The sequence below is a fragment of the Mugil cephalus genome, chromosome 15, assembly GCF_022458985.1.
Source record: "Mugil cephalus isolate CIBA_MC_2020 chromosome 15, CIBA_Mcephalus_1.1, whole genome shotgun sequence".
Classification (NCBI taxonomy): domain Eukaryota; kingdom Metazoa; phylum Chordata; class Actinopteri; order Mugiliformes; family Mugilidae; genus Mugil; species Mugil cephalus.
Genome location: NC_061784.1, coordinates 13089812 through 13110743, shown reverse-complemented (window position 1 = coordinate 13110743; position 20932 = coordinate 13089812). Strand labels below are relative to the sequence as shown.

Below are 20932 nucleotides of genomic sequence, written 5' to 3'. Positions count from 1 at the left end.
TTTAAAGCGATCAGCGTGAGCGCGTTTGGAAAAGATAACAAGCACTAAAAAGGCACCTGCGCAATGAGCGTAACCGTGTTACATTCCCATTAAAACATCACAAAAGAGAGATCTGAATGAGCCCAATCAGTGTTTGCACCTCCAAACGCATCCGCAACCATCTTTACAAGTCCTCGCTGGAGATTACAGGACGTGCTGTTTGTTCACTCCTCCACCTTTTCATGGCACACTGAAAATTCCTCCCCACCATGCAGAGACGCCACTTTGATTGATGGTGCCTGCTCTCGCTCTCTTTTCCAAAAATAAAACTGTGACTAACGTTCGCTGAAGAGCCGGAATCAGAAACACACTTCGAGCAAAGAAAGCCAAGAGTAACAGAAGAATCTCGGGAACAAGGCCCCGCGCTGCGGAGAATACATGACATGAAGCAATCATCGACAGCCATGACTAAACCCCGTCTGGTTTATCAACGGCCTGAGGCGCACGAGCACAAACTCCCCGTGTGCTGACTGGATCAAATCGATTTACCGTTCACTGGTGGAAACTGGGAGCACCGGAGGGAGGGTTACAAAACCTGAGTGACGCAACTCGCGGACTCAGGTTTGGGAGCAACAACGCAGGCAACACATTTCCAGCTGCTTCGCTTGTGAGCGGCGGAGCTGGAAATGTCTCTCGCGCGCATCAATGAAGGGAAGGGAGAAAAAAAAAAAAAAAAAAAAAGTGAGAGCGGGTTTAGGAAATCTCGCTGCATTAATGATGGCTCCTGTCGGCGCGAGCGTGTGAATGAAAGCGCGACGGGAACGCGGTGATCCGCTTTTTGTCGAGTTTGTAATGCTGCATTTACACATGAAAGAGAAATGTACCGATAAGCGCCGGGGACTGTACGACGTCCCCCGCGGCACAATCCTGATACGGGATTAAAAATTTAACTTTAAGGAGAGTAGACTGAGGGACAAAAACAAAAAAAAAGAAAAAAAAAAGAAAAGAAAAAAAACAACCCTCTCTTGCTTTAAGTTTTGTTCGAAGCAGATTCATGTTACAAATCAATTTAACTGATACCAGCAACTATTATTAAGCAATTATTCCCAGTTTATGTGACAAGGATGCATTTATTCTCACGCAAAGCCTTCAAAGAGAAACTGTCACTATGGGCATTTGGGCATTCAACATCCCCGTTGCTATAGTAACCAGTGTCACAATGACATGATACTGAGTTCCTTCTGAGGGGATGATGGTCTCAAAGAGGGTGGCAAACCGGGAAATGTGAAAGACACACAGGCTAAGGCGGAGAAAAGGAAACACAGAGTCTCTTGTGATCAATGAGTGGTTTCCCCTGTCGGCCTTAGCCTTTCGTTTTTTTTTGCATTTTTGAAGCATGAGATGAGAAGTGATCAAAAGCTCACCAATATCCCCCCACTTGCTCCAACCGAAACGGTCTCTAGTTTTACGTTTTCTGCCAAGAATATGTTCCGTGTGATTCTCACCTCCTTCGCACAAACTTTTTTTTTCTCCCCCCTCCCCCTACCCCGAGGCAAAAAAGAACACACGCACACGTAAGAAATGTATTAAATCCAATGAATATTTTATTTTTAAATGACTTTAAAAGAGGCTTTAATCTAAGGAACCACCAGGTTTTCAGCAAACCAGCCAGAAATATTCACGTATTCACAAAAAAAAAAACAGCTGCAAAATTGCTGTCTTTTTCAGGTGTGGGTTATAATTACAAGCATCCGTCCACATCCACACGGTTTTCATGTTCACGGATAAAAAAATAAAACTCAACCCAATTCTATTTAGCACCGCTCCTTTCACACACACGATCACGCTCGCACACATATTTCAAGAATAATATATTTTCCAAAATATACCTATCTTTTATTTTTGTAAAAAAAGGAATGGTTCAACATTTTGGTGGAGTACCTCCTCCACCTCCCAGTAGTTTGAGATCTGTACGACCAATATGAAATAAAGATTAATGAGATAAAGCATGTTAGATAAGAGACAGGAAAATTTTATGTTAAGGAGGTACCTGTAACCGTCTTCTCATCTCAGCTTTCAGTAAGAAAATGAATAAGCCGACGTATTAGAGAAGGGGATTATGTTGTTCTTGTTGTGCTTGGTTGCCATTTAAAATCAGACTTAAACTGAGGAATCTGAAAATCAAGACCACTGTGAATGCAAATGAAACTTTTGTTAACTGCCTCTATTTTCGTTGTATAATCCTGTTTCTGGGTATTTTTTAATTCTTATTTCCTGTTGCTTTGTATTTTTCCCTACCTACCTTCCTTCCTCACAGGTGACCAGGCTAAATAAATCCCTTCACAGCACAGTCCATTTAACCTCATTCAGCACTTAATTACCCACCTGATAAACACATGGACATTATATTAAATGCAAGAACACAGTTTGAATAAATTACATCTTGATTTGTGGTTTTGTTGGAGTGTAACGTGAAGGGAGCGACGCTAAAACATCGGCTCTCACAGTCCAAACGGCAACAAATATGCGCTATAAGCAGGAAAAAGTTAATTTACTTTGCTTTGTTGTTAAAATTGCAACTCTAAGGATGATAATGTCAGTCAGCTAGACGCTACTTAAAATAGGTCAATAGAGGGTATGCACGTGATGTCACAGTCACTGAAGTCTCCGTGGTTACGGCCACTGAGTGTCAATAAGTTGAGCACGGAGATTAGCAGCATTAGTTTGAATCATAAATTGTAAAATGAATTCAAAAAATGGGGAAGAGTTGTTTTGTGACTGACTGTACCAACAAATGTGTAAAGCAGTCAGAGATATATTTGTACTAATTTCTCCTAATGCCAAAGAAAAGTAAGTAGATCACCTGCATTAGGAAGAAACAACTGAATTCAGACACAGAAACCTGGTGTTGTAGTTCGCATTTAGTGTCAGGTAATGTTAATTCATGCTTTATTTTTAGATGAAGTCATACCTTAAGTTACTTCTTCAGTTACGTTCTGGAGGGCTGTCAGATAAGATGTTGTTGTTTTGGTGCAGTTACAGTCGACAGTAGCTATTTCAGATCCAACAATAAATAACGATAAAACAGTAAATGGATTATTTGTGATCACTCCTCGTCATCCTTTTAACGCAACAGTATTGTATAGCTAACGTTACTTCTCAGTAAAGCTCTTAGCATTAGCATCCTTTATTTAGCTAACTGAAATGACCTAAAACTAATTGAAACTAATAGAGACTGAGGCTAATCCGCTTTTCCAAATCCATACTAGTTCATGTGGATTACTGTCAAGTCCAATTGTCCTTAATTTGATCTGATGATCCACATTTTTCCCAGTCTCCCTGTATTTACTGACACATTTCACCATGTTTTCACCACTCAGAGGGGCGTGGCCCCGGGGCAGCAGTTAAGTCAACCCGCTACAACTATGTGATGAATTCCCAAGGGTTTCGTCAATTTATCCACAGACTTCCGTTGCTTTTCATCTTGCAGCATCGCCTCATCAGTATTCCACTTTCTCCAAACACAATCAGCGCTGAAGACAAGAACTGCTGATGTGTCCTCACGCTGTGGGTTGAATTTCGCTCAAAGCAGTGCGGTGAAAAGCTGCAGGCTGAGCCACAGCCGTAGTTGTGGACGTTACTTATAAGAGTCGTCGTCACTTATGTTGCTGACAAATCACCCACGTAGCCATCCTCACATCCAGTTGCTACGTGTTGTCAAACATTAACACGTCCAGCAGGAGCAGAGACACATTAGCTCCCAGTTGGACACCTCCTTAACTGTCCAGTTAATGCGCGGGCCGTCAAAACAATGACCGAAATGAGGCTAAAAAATAGTGTGGCCCTTTTCCATTGCACAAAGTCATGCATGACTCACTGTGGGTGTTGAAATATTGATGAAAGCAAGTAAAAGTTTCAGGGGAGATTTCCCAGGTGCAGTTTTTTTTTTTTTTTTTTTTTTTTTGAATTCATTGCTTGTCTACAATATATTTAATGTGTGGTCAGTGTTTCTACAGTTCATCACGTTGGTGCACGTCCTGCAGCCAGTATTTGTAGACAGCCATGGGGTCTACATTCCAGTGCTTGTGGAAGGAGATGGCCTGCTGCAAGGAGACCAATGTCTCAGAGTAGTCATCCGGTCGAGCCTACAATATCAAAAACAAGCCCATATATGTGTCTGCAAAATGATTCATGTTTCACTTTTTTAGGAGATTCCCACTGCGATCAAGCAATTTGTCTGTTGCCCCGGGGTAGCACAGTTCAATATTCTGTTGAAATAACCTGCGCAGCCCACAGGCATCGGTTCTGTCTGTAAACCACCTACATTTAGAGAAAATAAACGTGAAGAGAGCACCGTGCAGAGCATCATTTGATACTGGATAAAGGTTAATCGCTTAAATCTGGCTCACATCAACTCTTGGAGCACTTGGGTCTTATTTAGTGTTATTCTTTGCTCATCTCAGCATGAGCAGGGCAACAGATGGCCCTGTAAAATGAGCAAACGTAGACACAAACCAGGTGAAAGTCTCAAGGATGATGTCCCTCAAAGTTATTATTTGGAATTTGAATCGTAGGAAATTAAAGGAAACTATGGCAGCTGTAAAATAAATGTGGTGGTGAACAATCAGCCCTTCTGGTTTTACTCTTTTAAAATATATCGACATGTTTCGGGGTAAGGGGACCAAATGTGGTTAAGGAAGCATTTGTGTGCGTGTTGGTCTCTACCTGGTGAAACAGTGGACTGTGTGTGATGGGAACGCGGAGGGAAGTGAAACACCTGCCCAGCACCATGTCATCGGGGGCATCATCAGTGTAGCAGCTGCAACCACTGGACAGCAGCCTGGACACCGCCCTCCGACTGAGCACCATCCTAACACACACAAGACACACATATACACCAATGAGGAATAACATTATATACCACCTTCCAACTTGGTGTTAGTTAGTGGAGGCCTTTGGGTCCTATGGGATGAGGGGAGGGATTTCTGTGGATCATCCCACAGACACTGGATCAGTTTGGGATCTAGTGATGGTGTCTGGTCTGGTCTTGGTGGGTGGTACATGTCTAGGTATCATCCACATGAATGCCAGGTCCAAAAGTTTCCCAGCAGAACACTGAATTGCCACAAGATGGTTCAATGTGATGTGTTGTGCTGCTTTTAACAGTGGTGCCTGTATTTTTCTCTAAATGTGTAAATCTGTTTGATATCAACATACCACACCTTAATTTAAATTGTAGTAATAATGTCAAACAATATAAAAAAATGGTCAATATGCCAAATTCTTTACGGTTCTTGTGACCTTTAAAAGGTTTCATTTGGCATTCTGATGAAAATTGTTCTGTAATTCAGTACATTTCATTCAGTATTGTCATTAAAGGTCACAGACCTTTAACACAAATAAAGTTATTTGATTTGCTTTCCTGCTGCATTGTTAAAAACCTGCATAGGTGCTTCACTCTCATTTTAACACAGTTGTGGGTTCAGATAAAGCAGAAACTACCTCAGATAAAACCTTAAGCCAAAGTTAAATTAAACCTTAAAGTTCAATGTCACCGACTTTAAAAACTAAAAAACTAAAAACTAAAAAAAAAAAAAAGCTTCCCTCGAGAAGAACTCCATAGTCTTCATTAAGTCACAGTGGTTTCAGTTGATAAATTCAGGCATTGTTATTAAGTCTGCTGGTAGTCATTTTGGAAATTTGATATTTCTCCTGAACTCACCCTGCCTCAGAATTTCAGATGTTCTTTTTTAAGAATGAGCAATCATCTTTGCAGAGACACTACACTTCTTTATTTTCTACATTGTAGATACGTACTGAAGATATCAATAAATGATGAAGCAAGATAAATGGAATTATGAAGAAAAGAAAAAAACTCTCGATATGTTTTATATTTTAGATTCCTCAAAGTAGCCGCCCTTTGTTGACAGTGCTGCAAACCCTTGGCCTTCTCTCAATGAGCTTCATGATGTATTCACCGGAAATGGTTTTCACGTTACAGGTGAGCCTTATCAGGGTTCATTTATGGAATTTCTTTCCATCTTAATGGGGTTGGGACCATCCGTAGGGTTTTGCAGAAGGCAGATTGCCACACAGCTGACATGTCCTATTTGACAGCTTTCATTACTTTCAGGACTGAAGGTCAGTCAGTCCGGAAAACTGCAAAAAAGTTTGTTCAGTTACAAAAATAATCAAGTGCTACGGCGAAACTGGCTCTCATGAGGACCGCCCAAGGAAAGGAGGACCAAGGGTCACTTCTGCTGCGGGGAATAAGTTCATCTGAGTCACCAGCCTCAGAAATCTTAAGTTTCTACATCAACTGTTCAATAGTACAATAGTACGGAAAACCGACAAGCAGAAGAGATTTGTTTGGGCCAAGAAACACAAGGAATTGACATTAGACCAATGGAAATCTGTGCTTTGGTCTGATGAGTCCAAACTTGAGATCTTTGGTTCCACCCGCCGTGTCTTTGTGCGATGCAGAAAAAGTGAACGGATGGTCCCTACATGCATGGAGGAGGAGGTGTGATGGTGTGGGGGTGGCTTTGCTGGTGACACTGTTGGGGATTTATTCAAAACTGAAGACACACTGAATTAGCATGGCTACCACAGCTTCCTGCAGTGACATGCCATCCCATCCAGTTTGCGTTTAGTTGGACCATCATTTATTGTTCAGGATAACGACTATTTGATGATAAGGGCTATTTGACCAAGAAGGAGAGTGCTGCACCAGATGACCTGGCCTCCATAGTCACCTGACCTAAACCTTGAACTCCTTCAAGACTACTATGAAGCTCATCGAGGGAATGCCAACTCTACTACTCTACTACCTCCATAGTTATAGTCTTTCACCTCCATAGTCTTTCATAGTTATGATGCCTTCAGTGAAAATCTACAATATGAATAGTCACGAAAATAAAGAAAAACCATTAAATGAAAAGCTGTTGACTGGTAGTGAACATGTTTGTGGGTTGAGCTGAATGACAAAGTACCACTAACTTCCAACCACAGTTAGTACCACTGGCACATGTTGTTGCTGTTTGGTGCCACTAACAATTAGTGAACAGTTAACATTTTTGCGTTCTACATTGACACATCAACAGCCTCACCCTCCTCCTCCTGTGGTGTAGCTGTATCCGTTCTGAACCAAGCCGTAGCCGTATCTCTCCCCGAGGCTCACTGCTTCCTTCGGGTCGTAGCAACGCAGCAGACGACGCAGCCGGGGCAAACTGTAGACGAGCGATGATCAGCAGACCAACAGAAAAAAATAAGTTTATCCTGATTGGAGTTCAGCCCAGGCGCATATGCACATGTACCAACTTAAATAAGTTTTATAAATCCAACTGGTTCCTGAGCAAGAGCAGAATTAAAATAAGCGAGCAAGTGAAGGGACCTGCACGGGCATTCATAAATGACATGACGAAAAGAGATTAAGGAACCCAGGCAAGTCTATGGCACTCTGAGCTGGAGAGTACAGGAAGTTACATTTAAATGCATTGCACTATATTTAGTCAGGTGCATTAGTTAAGACTTTTTTCTTATTTTCATTTAAGCTATACACTAGCAGTACACATTAGAAATTCCTAATCAGACCCACAGCATCAGCTATATATACAACAACACAGTTAAGGGGGAAAAAATATGACTTCAACCTTACAATGTCACAAAAGTGCATATTTATTTCCAGTGTCATATACGCTATGCTCATGCATTAAATTAATAGTAGGTAAAACCAAAAGGTTACCTGATGAGAGTATCATCATCAACGATGAGCAGCCAGTCAGTCTTTGGCACAGCGCCACTCATGAAACGCCTCAGGATAGCAAAAGTCTTCCCACAGTGTCCTTCAGGAGTAAAACACACAGACAAAAAAAAAATACATTCAAGTAGCTGATCTGTTGTCGAGAAATATGGAAAACACAGTGGATATTATACATGTTACACACCAGCATTTAGCTGAAACCTCCTCTTAGTTTAAATGCTTGTTAGTGTGACACAGAAAGCAGCGAAAGGGGAGAAGCGAGCATTCGAAATACTACGGGGAATAAGAGGAAAAAAAATAGATGTAGTAGAAAATGAGACACCCAAGTCAATCAACAGTACAACACATAGGTATATACATGAAGACAGGAGGAGGCAGAGGCATCCCCTTTTGCTTTCATTCCCCTGAGCATACGATTAATGAAGCGCTTTAACAAAATGAATAAAAGTTCATAGGATATCCACCTACAAGGACAAAGATGCTCTTTGCTAGCTGTGAGCATTGGTGGATGCACCTCCTGGGCATTTCTGCCTGGTTCATCTCCGACTATGTTCGACTGCAACATTGTAAACCAGGAACCTTCACTGATGTTTTGCTCCTTTAATCCCGAACTTCATGAGGTGGTGGAGCAGCATTAGGAACATACCTCTACCACCCCTTGCAGCCAGCCCCCTGATTTATCTATATTTTGCCCTTATTTTTTATTTTATTTTTTTAAGCAGGAGCTTTTTTTTTTGCACTGCAATGTTTTTGAAAGCATATCTCAGCTTAGAGCTTGTGATCAGAAGACACTTCAGGATCCGCTGGGTGAACGATCCTTTAGCCAGTCTCCTCTGAAGCAAAACTGAGGTGAAAACTGCTAAGGGTATTTATTATATGTGGGCACTGAAAAAAAGTAGCTTAGCCTCTTTTGGTGCATCCTACACATCACAGCTTGCCGGTTACAGCTCTTCTCTCACATCTACAACTTATGCGCTGTTCCCTCTTTAAAACCAAACATTGCCGTAATACTTGACTGATGAGGGGGATGTTCTTGCTGTCTGCCGGGAAAAAGAAGCTGTCTTTCCTGACTCATTTCCAGGTTGAAAAGGACTGTGGGTCTTGGCTTGTTTTTATTTTCATCCATTCAGCAGCTACTCAAGCCTTTTCAGTAGTCTGGGGGTGGACGCTGAGCTCCGTAGGGGTTGGAGTTGTTGACCTGACTGTGATCTGACTCCTCAGACCATCTGTCCTCCACCAATTAGGGTACTGTGTAAAGGATGGAAGTGATGGACCAACCACATTCTATCTTTTTCTCCATCCATTGCCAGGAAATTGAGATCTCCTGGAAGACCTGGAATTTGTCAGAGTAATTAGTGACTTGACTGGATCCATGCCAACATTCAGAAGCAATAGCAATAGCAATAGCGATGACCTGGTGCATAAACACTCGTGGAATACAGCCAAACTGTGTGGAAGTTAGATGTGCTTCACTGTCTGATTTGTTCCCAGTCCATGGGCTAGGCAACAGGAAGAAATAGAGAATTAAGAAAGGCATAAAAGAATGTAGGGGAAAGGCTATAAGACAGAGGAACGGCACAGAAGTTGGGTCAGAGGATTTTATGGGAAGAAGAGTAGAATGAAGGAAGAGATGGGAGGTGTGGTTGTCACTTTATCTGCTCTGTTGTGTGGATAGACTCCAAAATGCATGAGACGGAGTGACACAGGCGCATCTGTGATGTAATCAGGGGTATATCAGATGAGAATAAAACCAATACCAAGACAAAACTGGTGCCTCTCCGACTGCTGCTAAAACTTTCCTGTTTCATAGTGCAGTTATTGTATTTCGCTCGAGTGCCTGTAAAAATCAAGTGCTATCTCTTCACCGGAATGAGAAATTGCTTTGCAGTTATTGAATTGATTTTGTTGGACTCCCTTGTCTTCTGATTTGTATGTCCAGCAACTGTGGTGCACTCCAGGTGTGTGAGGACAGAATTTACGAGCTTTATACCTCAGTCCTCGAGAGGTAAAATGACTTTCCATCTCCTGTGAGCTCACATTAGGAGCTGTGCTTCTTTCAGATTGCGGAAAAGTTTTGGAAACATCATCCATATTACCCTCAGACACGTCAGATTAGCATGGTAGACAGGGAGACGAACCACTATCTGACAGTCGGGGATATTTTATGTGGTGTTTGGGGGCAGAAGAAAGACATGAAGAATCAGCTTAAACTGCTTCCTCTTGTTTTTCATTCTCAGCACGTTTGTCACTTTTCATTTCAGCAACTGAGTGCAATACAATGAATGCCTTCCGAACGGCTCACATTTAAATGATCTCACCACCCACTGAAGTGTGCCAATTTTTCACTTCCCTTTTCTTTGCACAGTCAGATTTGTTCTTGTCCACACAAATCTCCTGAGATCCAAAGGAAGTATTTTCTGAAGTTGTGTCTCTGGGAAACACACAAAACCACACTGGCTGAAATATGCTTGATTTCTCACTAGGGCTTTTAGATCATCCATCTTACTGTTCAGCTCACAGCAAAGAGGATGCACGGCTTATATATCTTCCCCTCCATCAGTCTCTCTTTTTCCTAGTCATCTTATTACTCATCTCGATCTTCCAGTTCTCCTCCTCTGAATTTTGCCGGAGTAGTTGTTGTTCTGGTCACTAGTCTGTCTGGCTTCAGCGTGGTCATCTGGTCATTGGTGTGAACGATGTTAGTTGTTACAGTTGACACGTGCAACAAAGTTACCACACTTTTTAGTTATCAACATAAAAACAGAATAAAATGATGGTTATCAAAGACAGAGGGGTCATTAAAATGTTAAGAATCTTTGTCCTATTGGGAACCTTGATCTTGTATCGATGTCTGATAACATGCTCGAACGACTGACTTGCACACATTCATGTCAGCATTTGGAGATCTCAAGCTCCACATCACCTATAGGCAACTTGTCTGCTACCATCTACCAACACATTTTCAATCTGCATCTTGTGTCCCAACACCATTTTAGACTTCTTTGCCATTTGATCTGGCCGATTTGATCACATAAAAGACTGGCGTGAACACCACCAGGACATGTTGGGATCACATTTTAGAGATCCGAACTCTGGCCACATTTCTTGGTGGTCTGGGTCCCATCTATCTGCATTCCCTTTGGTGGTGTGAACGCATTGCGTCTTGAGAATTTATGAATTGAACGAGGTGAGAGGTGGTGGACCGGGTCACAGACTTCAAGTTCCTTGGTCTGCACATCTCAGGAGACTTGGACTGGACTGGACACATTATTAAAAAAGGCCCAGCAGCATCTTTTTTTCTGAGAACACTAAGGAAGATGGGCCAAAGATCCGTAGGGATCCCATTGCCTCCTCTGGTAGACTCAGACAAACTTATGTGCAATGACCATTAATGTTCTTCTTCTACTTCTTCTTTAATATAAGTACACGAGTGTGATTCCATGTTAATTATTGATCCTGCCAAGGATACTGCGGGACTAGCCCACGCTTGTAGCCTACATCGGTCCAGTCAGGTTAATTTTTGTTTCCGCTTCCTGCTTCACTTTCAACAATGGCGACTGAAACTTGCACAGAAAATTCATACCTCCTGAGTTAACCTTTGCTCGATGTGTTCTGTCTTTACTGAACAATCAATCTGAAAATTGCAGATGGAGAAGCAGCCGAAAATACTGAAGTGGAAACATGCAAGTGGACCAATCACAGCTTTTGTGTCTGCGATGTATAGTTACATTTCTGGGGCAGTGCCCGTCAGACTATGGTACTAAGGTCTCTGTAGGGACCACAGCTACGTTGTCAATTTGACACACAAGCCTAAACCATCTATTATATGAGATTTCTGCAGGTCAAACTAAAGTCCGGGCAGACATCAATAAATAATAACTTTACACTAAGTGTTCCTAATTAAGACTTAGATGGACTTTAATGATCCACAAGGGAAATTAATTCATCAAAGTAGCTAAGTTGTTACAAAAAGATGAGCTGTTGTACAGCTGGATGGAGTCTGGTATAAAATAAGTTCTGTAGTGTTCATTATGGCAGTCTGCTCGAGAATGAGCTCCTCTGACCCTCTAATACTTGGTGAAGTGAATGGGATGGATTGTCCATAATGGAGAGCAGTTTATCCAGTGTCCTCCTGTCCCTTACTGAGACAAATGACTCCAACTCCCTACCAATCACATGTCCAGCCATCCGGATCAATTTGTTGATCCTACTGATGGTACTACTCCCCCAACAGAGTAGAAAGACTCAGTAGACTCAGTAACTAGTAACTCACTGCACACACTGAAAGACCTGAGCTTCCTGAGAAAGTAGAGTCTACTCAGACCCTTCTTGTACACAGCATCACTGTTGCATCACTGTTGTCCACCGCTGTTCTCGGCAGCAGTAGATATCCGTTAGGGACAACCGCTGTTAAAATATTCTACTGCTCCCCAGATGTTTGGGGTTTATTTGCATACAGAGCATGAAACTGAGATCGGAACTGTAGACGCAGGTTAATGCCGGATCTGAACACACGTCCATAAAAGTGGTCACTTGCAATCGAACAGCCCAGATAGGACCTTAATGCAAGGTCTGAACCTGTCCAAGATCTGCAACTTTCTTTCCCAGCTCTTTTCGGCACCTAGATCTGAAATTCAGTAATCAGTAAATCAGTAAAGCTCACCTCTCTCAGTATTGGGCAATCCCAGACTGATTGTGGGTATGGAGGGATCAGTGGTATCGCTGTAATACTCTAAAAACCCAGCGTCTTTCTCCCAGGTTGCCTTCACGATTGGTACTGCAGGGACAAAGGGGAGAAGGGTATAAAGAGAAATGACCGGGGATCCAAATTTAAGACACATACAGTGCTCTGGTTACTGAATCACAGCTTGATAACTGCCAGAACTTCTAATTATAAACGTCTACCACTTCACACCAGGAGGGAGAAAAAAATGTATTCAACCGTCTTCAACCAAGACACTGGATAATTACATGATCCGTCGCTGCAGTTTGATCTAGACATTGCAGCAACAAAATAATTGTTCCAAATTACAGCTTACTGAAACTAAATTAAATTTGATCCACAACAAGTGGGACAAATCTTGTATTCATTTATTCTGAAACACATCCTTTAATTAATCAATTGAACAGAGCACACGGTGACACCTTGCTATGTAATCCTAATAACCTGAATTTAAAGTAACAGCCAAATTGCAGAAAATTTAATCACGCACCCTTCTTTCCACTTTTCATTATGTTTATTGCTTTAACAAAAAACAAAAACTGGTCCATAACCACCGGCTCATTTTGACCTTAAAACAGGCAGTGTTTTGGATAATTACACAACCATTGCAATTTCGGCAGACAGTCTAGATGAGTCTGTGAATTTAAACAGGTAATTTTTACCTGACAGGTTAACTGAGACGGAACGACTACGACTGTTTAGCCAGCAAACTAAAGAAAGGCAGCGAAAAATATAAGGAGTATAGTGAAACTTCTGCAGCTAAATGTCCTGCAATCTCCATTTTAGTTTTACTCTCATAATCATCTCCCTCTCTCTTTATAGAGATCATCATGGCAACCAAAAACTAACAACACCATCAGAGGGTGCTTCTACACTTCAGTTCTGAAACGGGAGGCGTTTAGTCACCAGGTCTGATCATTTGTGCTGGTGTGAAGCAGCAATAGCAGTCTGCTCCGGAACAAATCAACCACATGTTAGGCTAGAGACCACCTCTGGAGGTGTTGTGCAGGAGCAGTGTGCCACATTTTCTATACGTAGCCTAGAGGCGCGCTTACACTGACAACGATGTTCTTGCGCAAAACGTTGGTACATGAACCAAAGAGCAGCAGCAGATCCCAGTCCCCACACTCTGCTGCTGATGTGCTATTTTCTGTTTATCCAATCCAATTTTCCAGCAAAACTATGATGAAACACAAAAGTCTAAATGTAGATGTGAAATCACACCAAAACTTAAAAGAGCAATTACTTTTCCACTTTTCACTACAGAAATACAGTAGATGACAATGAGGTAAGTGGAGAAGTAAGTACTACTTAAAAAAAACTCTTCTAAACTAAACTCTATTATTTGACAGCAGTAGTTGAGTGACACTTTAGATTTACATTAACCCTTATGTGCTGTTGGGCGGCAAGAACAGCTATGAGGGGTTTCTTTTTCCTCGTGAGTTTCACCTTATAGCAGCAAGTGGAATGATTTCGCATACATTTTGAAAATATGATTTCAACATTTTCAATAGGTCAATAATCCATTGTTCAAATATTAAAAAAAAGATTAAGCATGCCAAATTTGAACTCTTCTGACCAGGAGAAATCATCAGCATTGTAAAATGCATTGTTATTTAGTGTAATTTCTGTGCATTCAAAAAATGTAGTTATAGTGGGAGTCAATGGGGCAAAAACAGCCACGAACAGCACAATAGGAGATTTAATGAAAATCTAATGTTGCACAAAAACTAATTTTGCAAAAAAAGTCAATTACATTACTAATGTAAGACTGTGATAACAGGTAAAAAAAAATAAATAAATCCCCTGTTCCAATCATTTTTTATATTGAAAATGGGTCATTTTGTGTATTTTTCCCCATGTCAGTGACTTTAAAAAAAACAAACAAACAAAAATAGAAAAACAGTTAGCGGCTGTTTTCACCCACAAACTGTACAAAAGGAAGTTATTTTTAACGGTACACAAGGGTTAATAAAATGTGTTAAAACAGATTTTCAGTCTTTCAATCTTGCGACTCCAACCAATAAACAAAAATCTAAACCATTAACTGTATATATAGAGTTAAAAGTGGCTCCATTTCAGCCAGCTGTAACTTCTGATAAAATATTATGTAGACTGGCACGTTTTTTTTTTTTTTTGTTTGTTTGTTTTTTTTTGCTAAATTAGTATTTGAATTTTTGGGCGCATTTTACTAATTATACTGCTGATTATTTGCATAAATTGGAAATGTAAGGCCATAAAATATTTTTTTAGTTCATTTATTCCACATTAATGTGTTGATGATACACATAATGAATGATACACTCACTTCGTTCCGAGTGGAATTTTTGGCAAGTTTTCACTGCGACAAATACATCGTTCTTCGACACTGGATCCCCCTGGGGAAGAAGAGAAGAGAAAAGGTATAAACTATGGGGTCAAATTTAGACAGGGGTGTACTGTCTGTTGGCTGAAATCTGTAGTTTGGTCTGAACTTCATTTGATCTTTGAACACCACTGATGAAGAGGCCGTAGAATTTGAAATATCTTCAAAAGTAGTACTGCTTCACACTAATGTTTGGTTCTTGTCATAAACCCAATCATGTTCTGTCATAAGAAAGAATATATGCTTCATGACGTGAGCTCCAAACACAGGGTCTATCTTGCTTTACTCGATATAAATCTTGCTTTAATACTCCAGAAGAGCAAAAAATAAAGATTCTATGAATCCGTCCAGTCTCTCAGACGACCGTGTGCCCACTTTCTTTCTCATGTCATTTACTTTGAAAAGCACCCATTTGTATTTGCTCTGTTCCAAGTCAGCAAACAAATGCTGCAGTCATCCTTCATCCCACTGTGCGGGGAGCTGTCTACTTGGTTTCCGATTAGCCTCCAGTCTGACTCAGCTCAGTCATCCTTGCAGTCCCACGGGATCTTTCTATTTGTATTCCTGTAGAACAGACCTTGGCAGTGGCACCGTGCTTAATGCGCTCACTGTTTGATATTTATAACTCAGCAGCTGGACACCTGAGTTATGAATGTGGTTAAGAGTGATTACCGAACGCTTCAAGGATGACTAAAAAATGTCTGTGCTCATAGCTGACAGCTGAAACTAAATAAAAGAAATAGCTCACCGGTTTTGGCACATAATCAATGATCTGAGGTAACTGCCGGAGACAGTCTAACAATAACAAGCTTCAAAATACATTTTTGCTGATGTGAGTTCAGAAATACCATCATTCGCTTTTTCGGCTATTGATTAAAAAAATTATCTGAAATGAGCAGATGTCATTGTAACCTCATTCAGTGGCAATATACACCCACACTCAAATACACAATTTAATCACCCTGTGCATTTAGCCAAACATCCAAGATTGGATTTTCAAGCCAGTATAACGACACAAAGAACATAAATAAGAGCTTTACATACACAGTTGGGCATGTAGTTTGTAAATGAGGTAGCACAGTTGTCGTTCGGCTCAGTGCAAAACTCTGGAACCGCCGTCAGCCGTGGACCATTTCCTTCCTCCCAAATATACAAGGCAACCTAAACAATGACAAACATGAAGACAAACAAAGCGCATTACACGGCTAAGGCCACAATTTGCAGTATTTGACTTTTCTGTTCATGTAAAGTAAGCTGAACCTTCACAAAAAAAGTTGCAAAAATACAGAAGTTACATCTCTTACACGCTGAGATGTGCAGCTAACACTGGAGCTGTAATGACACGATGAAATTAGCCAGCGTGGGAATTCATTAAACAGAGACCAGGGCAGCGCAGTCACTACACAAGAGCATTTCTTTGCTCTCCGACCTCGAATCCAGACAGCAGTGTCAGTATTTGGACTAGTGACTAGTGGCTTTGGACTGATGAGTTTTGTCAGGAGCTTGATTGGTGGTCAGAGTCTGAGAGCAGCGGTTGTGTCCTCATCACTGTTTTTCAGACAAGAACTGAACAAAGACTCTCTAGAGACTCTCTAGAGAAGATGCTAATGGATAGCATGGCTGCACCGCTTTCCAGTGCAAGTTGCGAGCAGCTTGCTTATGCACACACACAGAGCTCTAACTCAGTGTGACACCAATTACAATTACAATTACAATCAGCACAATTAAGGGTGAAATCATACTCAACACAACACATCCTAATTAATGGCAGAATGTAGTAAACAACACATTTCATGATTAAATAGCTTATTTATTCCCCTATTTCATGAGAGGAAATCTGAAAAGTTGAAGCTAGAACTTGTAGTTATTATTTATTTAACAAAGGGATTCATTAACATTAAATTGTCTATGAACCCTTTAAGACAAATTAAAGGATTCGGGATTAATTAATGGATTAACGGAATTCTTTGTGAGGACGTCCCATGACGCAATGCATTTCTCGGCCCTTAATGGGACTTTTTCAATTACATACCAAACCCTAACCCTTACCCAAGTCCAAACCATAACCTAATCATAACGTTCACCCTCAGACCAAGTCTTAAGCCTCAAACAGCCTTTTAAAGTAGTGATAAAACTCAAACTGGTCCCTAGTTTGTGCAAGAACACACACACACACACACACACGCACACACACACACACACAGCTGAATCCATGTACATTTATTTAAATGGTTTCGTTCTCAAAGTTTTTTTCTAAGTCATTTAAGAATTTCAAAGGGGATGCACTGTTCAAAGTTTAAGACTAACGTTATGCATTTCAATGATGCCAGTTTCTTCTCAGTTCATTTACAGGAGGAGTAACGGTCTGAATTAATTGCCTGCGCTGGGTAAAGTAAACACACAACTTTACTTTGACTTTGAATTTACTCAAAAGTCAAATGTTTAAACACTAAAGATGGGATAAAAACACCCAAAACTTAAAGAGTGAACTGCTGCTTCTGCTGCAGCAAAAGAGCGTAGCTGACTTTTCATTGTGCATATTCAGCCCCCTCTCCACACACACACACACACACACACACACACACACACACACACACACACACACACACACACACACACACACACACACACACACACACACACTCACACACACACACACACACGTAGACCTTTAGCAATGGTAACATGATAACAGATCTATCAACAGCTGTAGGCAGGAAACACCGCAGGGAGTCAGGAGAGCTTTTCAGCTAAAGACTAGTCAGTCACCAGGGGAAAGCTGTCTATCATTATGAAATACCTGAGCATATTTGCTCAGCAGGCAGCCGGAAAGAGGACACGGTTTGTCAAGTTTCACAGCAGTCGTAGCGGTGAACAGTAGAACTGAACAAGAAACACGAATTATCACAGCAATTATCTTGTTACAGCGACAGACAGGAGATGACAGATGAAACGGATTCACTGGAAATTGTTTCAAAGTACCTCGTGTTTTAAGTCGATGGTAAACTCTGACTTGAGGCTGCCGTGTTGGATCCGCTCAGACAGCCTGAAAAAACATGAAACAGAAATGCGAACTTTCCAATATCACATATAAGAACGTTCATTAGCGAGTTATAGTAGTTGTTGAGTGTTGTTGCTTTCTATACTGTTTCTTTTCTCTGCACCTTCTTGTTTTTTTAATATGATGTTTTTTTTTGTATGTTTGTTATTATGTGTTTTTTTTTATATACCGTCTTCTTTTGCTCCTTCACAAAGCCACAGATGTGATGACTAACTTTCAAGCTACCGCGCGCAATTACAATAAATGCATTCCGGGACGCTTATGTGAGCTAACAAACAGCCAGATTACAACAAAGCAATGTCTTTATTGACTGAATTCTCAGAGGTAGCAGAACCCAAGGGTGAAAAACACAACAACTAGCCATACTAACCTAATTAAACACATAGTAAAAATGGATATTTAAATGTGCAATACCTGTCTCTACACTGATTGATAGTTTTCCATATTGGACAAGTCTTAAAAGTAGTTTCATTTTCCCAAAATACTTTGATACTATCCGTCTATTTTTGCATCCTGCTGTCCACCAGAATGAATACTGCGTACAGTATAATACACAGGACGGACAGACAGATACTTTATTGATCCTGACTGAATACGAACCTTTGCTGTAATGGCGCACTGAGAGCCCAGCCTGCTGCAGGGTCAGGGTAACCAAAAGAACTGGGGTCTTCAGAAAAGGCGTAGTGGTGAATGATGGAGGGCTCGTCGTCATGGAGACGTTTACCCAAAAACCATTCCTGTAAATGTGGATCACAGTGATAGAGATAGTTATTTTGACCCATTTTGTTTAATATGCACACGAAATAGATCACCATCATGATGTTCATACAGCACAAAAGCATGAAGATTGTCTAATATAGAATGACTCAGGGTGTGTGTGTGTGTGTGTGTGTGTGTGTGTTTGTGTGTGTGAATCTTACTTCTTGGACTGGGTATCTCTTGAGGACCTGCAGCAAAAGAGGGAGTGTGACTGTGGTTTCCTCCTCCATGAAAAAAAACCAGGACGCCATTTGGCCGTACGTGGCAGAGAGACTGGAAAGATCCACAAGAAGCCATTAGCTTTATGCCTCTCTTTCCCCACAGAGGAATCATTAAGGCTAAATTAAATCGCACCTCATTGAATTTGATTCAATTGATTTGTTTATTATCTCTATATGTGTGCTCAAAACTCACCGCGGAAGCGCAGGGAGGATACTCCAGTCTCCCTCATACTCTGACAGCTCATGGAGAAGAACAACAACTGGAAGTCCCTGCATGAAATTAACATTTTCAAAAGCGTATTTAAATCAGCTCTCTACTATCCTGCAGTCACATTAAAAATACAGTAGGAAAATATTCTGAAACATTTATGAAGAGTACAAACTCTGTGACTGCGTCTGCAGAGTGTTTGCTACTTGGATATCGATTCAATGGTACTAGACACAACAGGTCCCGAAGTTAAAACACAGCTGAGTCAACACATGTCTGTTATTTTAAACAAACGCCGAATCCCATAAACTTCATGAAGCTAAGATTTAGTGCAGGACTCTTAGCAGAATGCATTCATTCTCAGTAGTGTACCTAATGAATTGGCATGTGAGTATACTGTTCAAATCCATTACCCACCTGTACTGTACTAAAAAAAAAAAAAAAGAAAAGAAATGTGCAGCGTTAAATGTAAAAGGTGCAGAAAGATTTTCATTATTTTGTGTGAAATTAGTTATATTAAGCTTAGTGCAGAGGTTTCAAAACTAAGTGTGTGGTACTCTCCAGATGTTCACAAGCTACAACTGAGCAATCATGAGATAAATAACGAAGCAAGAAGGTCAAAAAAAAAACAAAAAACAATCTAGTGCTACACCAATCGTTTCCTTTTTGTTGATTATTTTACTTTTTTCGGCTTTAAAATGTCACTTAAAGAAACAAGCTGCACAAACGTGTTACAAACTCCAGAGACTTGACGAACAATATCGTCTCTGAAATCTTGAGTCAAAACTAAGTATAAAGGGGCATGAAAATACAACATTTAAGTCTGGACGTCCCATCCTGACCATCTAAACACAGACGGTGAACAAGATTATTTGACAGCACAATGACAGCTTAGATGAAATGGGCCTGACACTCACAAATGATCTACTGCATATACCTGGATATATGCTGATATGTTTTTGGCCTTTTGTACCTTATTCGATAGCTGTCAGTGAAGGGAGAGAGGAGGTAATGGGGTGAGAGAGATGGGATGGCACGCAGCAAAGGGCGCAAGATGGAATCAAACCCAAGCCCCTGGTGTTTATGCTCAAGCAGGTAATGCATAGCAATGCCCCAGCAGTGTGGAGTTTTGCACAGTTTTGATTATAGTTTTGACAGCTGCAAAATGGGAACAAAACAAGAGGAAGAGTTGTTACTGTTGTAGGTTTCGCTCCTCAACCAAGTGACTCATAAAGGAGGATTGACAAATCTCCTCCAAGTAGCTATTCATAGCACAGATTCAGACACAATCAGAGGTAACTGTAACTACAGCCAAAAATAAGTAGGAGTCTGTTGCTTCTTTAGCGTCTAGGTAAAAATCAGGTCTTTCCATGAGTTGCATGCATTGTTACTTCCACAACTGCGTGACCACAAATTAATGGTCTTTGATTTAAGTGAATTAGGAAGTTATTCCCTGCTGCAAAAGTCTCTTGAAAAAGGTGAAATAACACCAATATAACTACATTGATTTTTAGAGGAATGTGCGACTAGATAATATGCAACCAGCCATTTAGCTCACAATTTAGCTCTCTAATTTAAAATATGCCAATAATGTACAAGTTTATTAGGCACAGCCGGTATACCTTTAGCTCAGCTTAGCATAAGGATTGGACACATAAATCACAAAAAACTGTCACCTTTTACACATTTAATTAAACACTCAAACCATAACCTTTTAATTATTCAGCTTTAGAGGCGATAGTATCTGCCTAATATTGTGTAGGGCCCCTTTTTAAAATGAGCCCTTAACCATTGAGGCACGGACTCCACTAGACCTCTGAAGGTGTGCTATGGTATCTGGCACCAAGAAGTTAG

General features: G+C 40.8%; 1 protein-coding gene across 1 annotated transcript in view; it reads right to left on the bottom strand.

The window, feature by feature from the left end:
- Positions 1 to 1561: 1561 nt before the first annotated feature.
- The window catches only part of b3glctb (beta 3-glucosyltransferase b), a 30107-nt gene continuing 10736 nt past the window's right edge, over positions 1562 to 20932 (bottom strand). Inside the window, exons 5-15 of the mRNA XM_047606179.1 lie at positions 19064 to 19140; positions 18811 to 18922; positions 18491 to 18627; positions 17812 to 17875; positions 15874 to 15990; positions 14773 to 14842; positions 12405 to 12518; positions 7724 to 7823; positions 7089 to 7208; positions 4705 to 4849; positions 1562 to 4124 (exon numbers count right to left, since the gene is read on the bottom strand). Coding sequence (XP_047462135.1) covers positions 3990 to 4124; positions 4705 to 4849; positions 7089 to 7208; positions 7724 to 7823; positions 12405 to 12518; positions 14773 to 14842; positions 15874 to 15990; positions 17812 to 17875; positions 18491 to 18627; positions 18811 to 18922; positions 19064 to 19140 — 1191 coding nt within the window. The 3' untranslated portion in view covers positions 1562 to 3989. The remainder of the gene's footprint in view (positions 4125 to 4704; positions 4850 to 7088; positions 7209 to 7723; positions 7824 to 12404; positions 12519 to 14772; positions 14843 to 15873; positions 15991 to 17811; positions 17876 to 18490; positions 18628 to 18810; positions 18923 to 19063; positions 19141 to 20932) is intronic.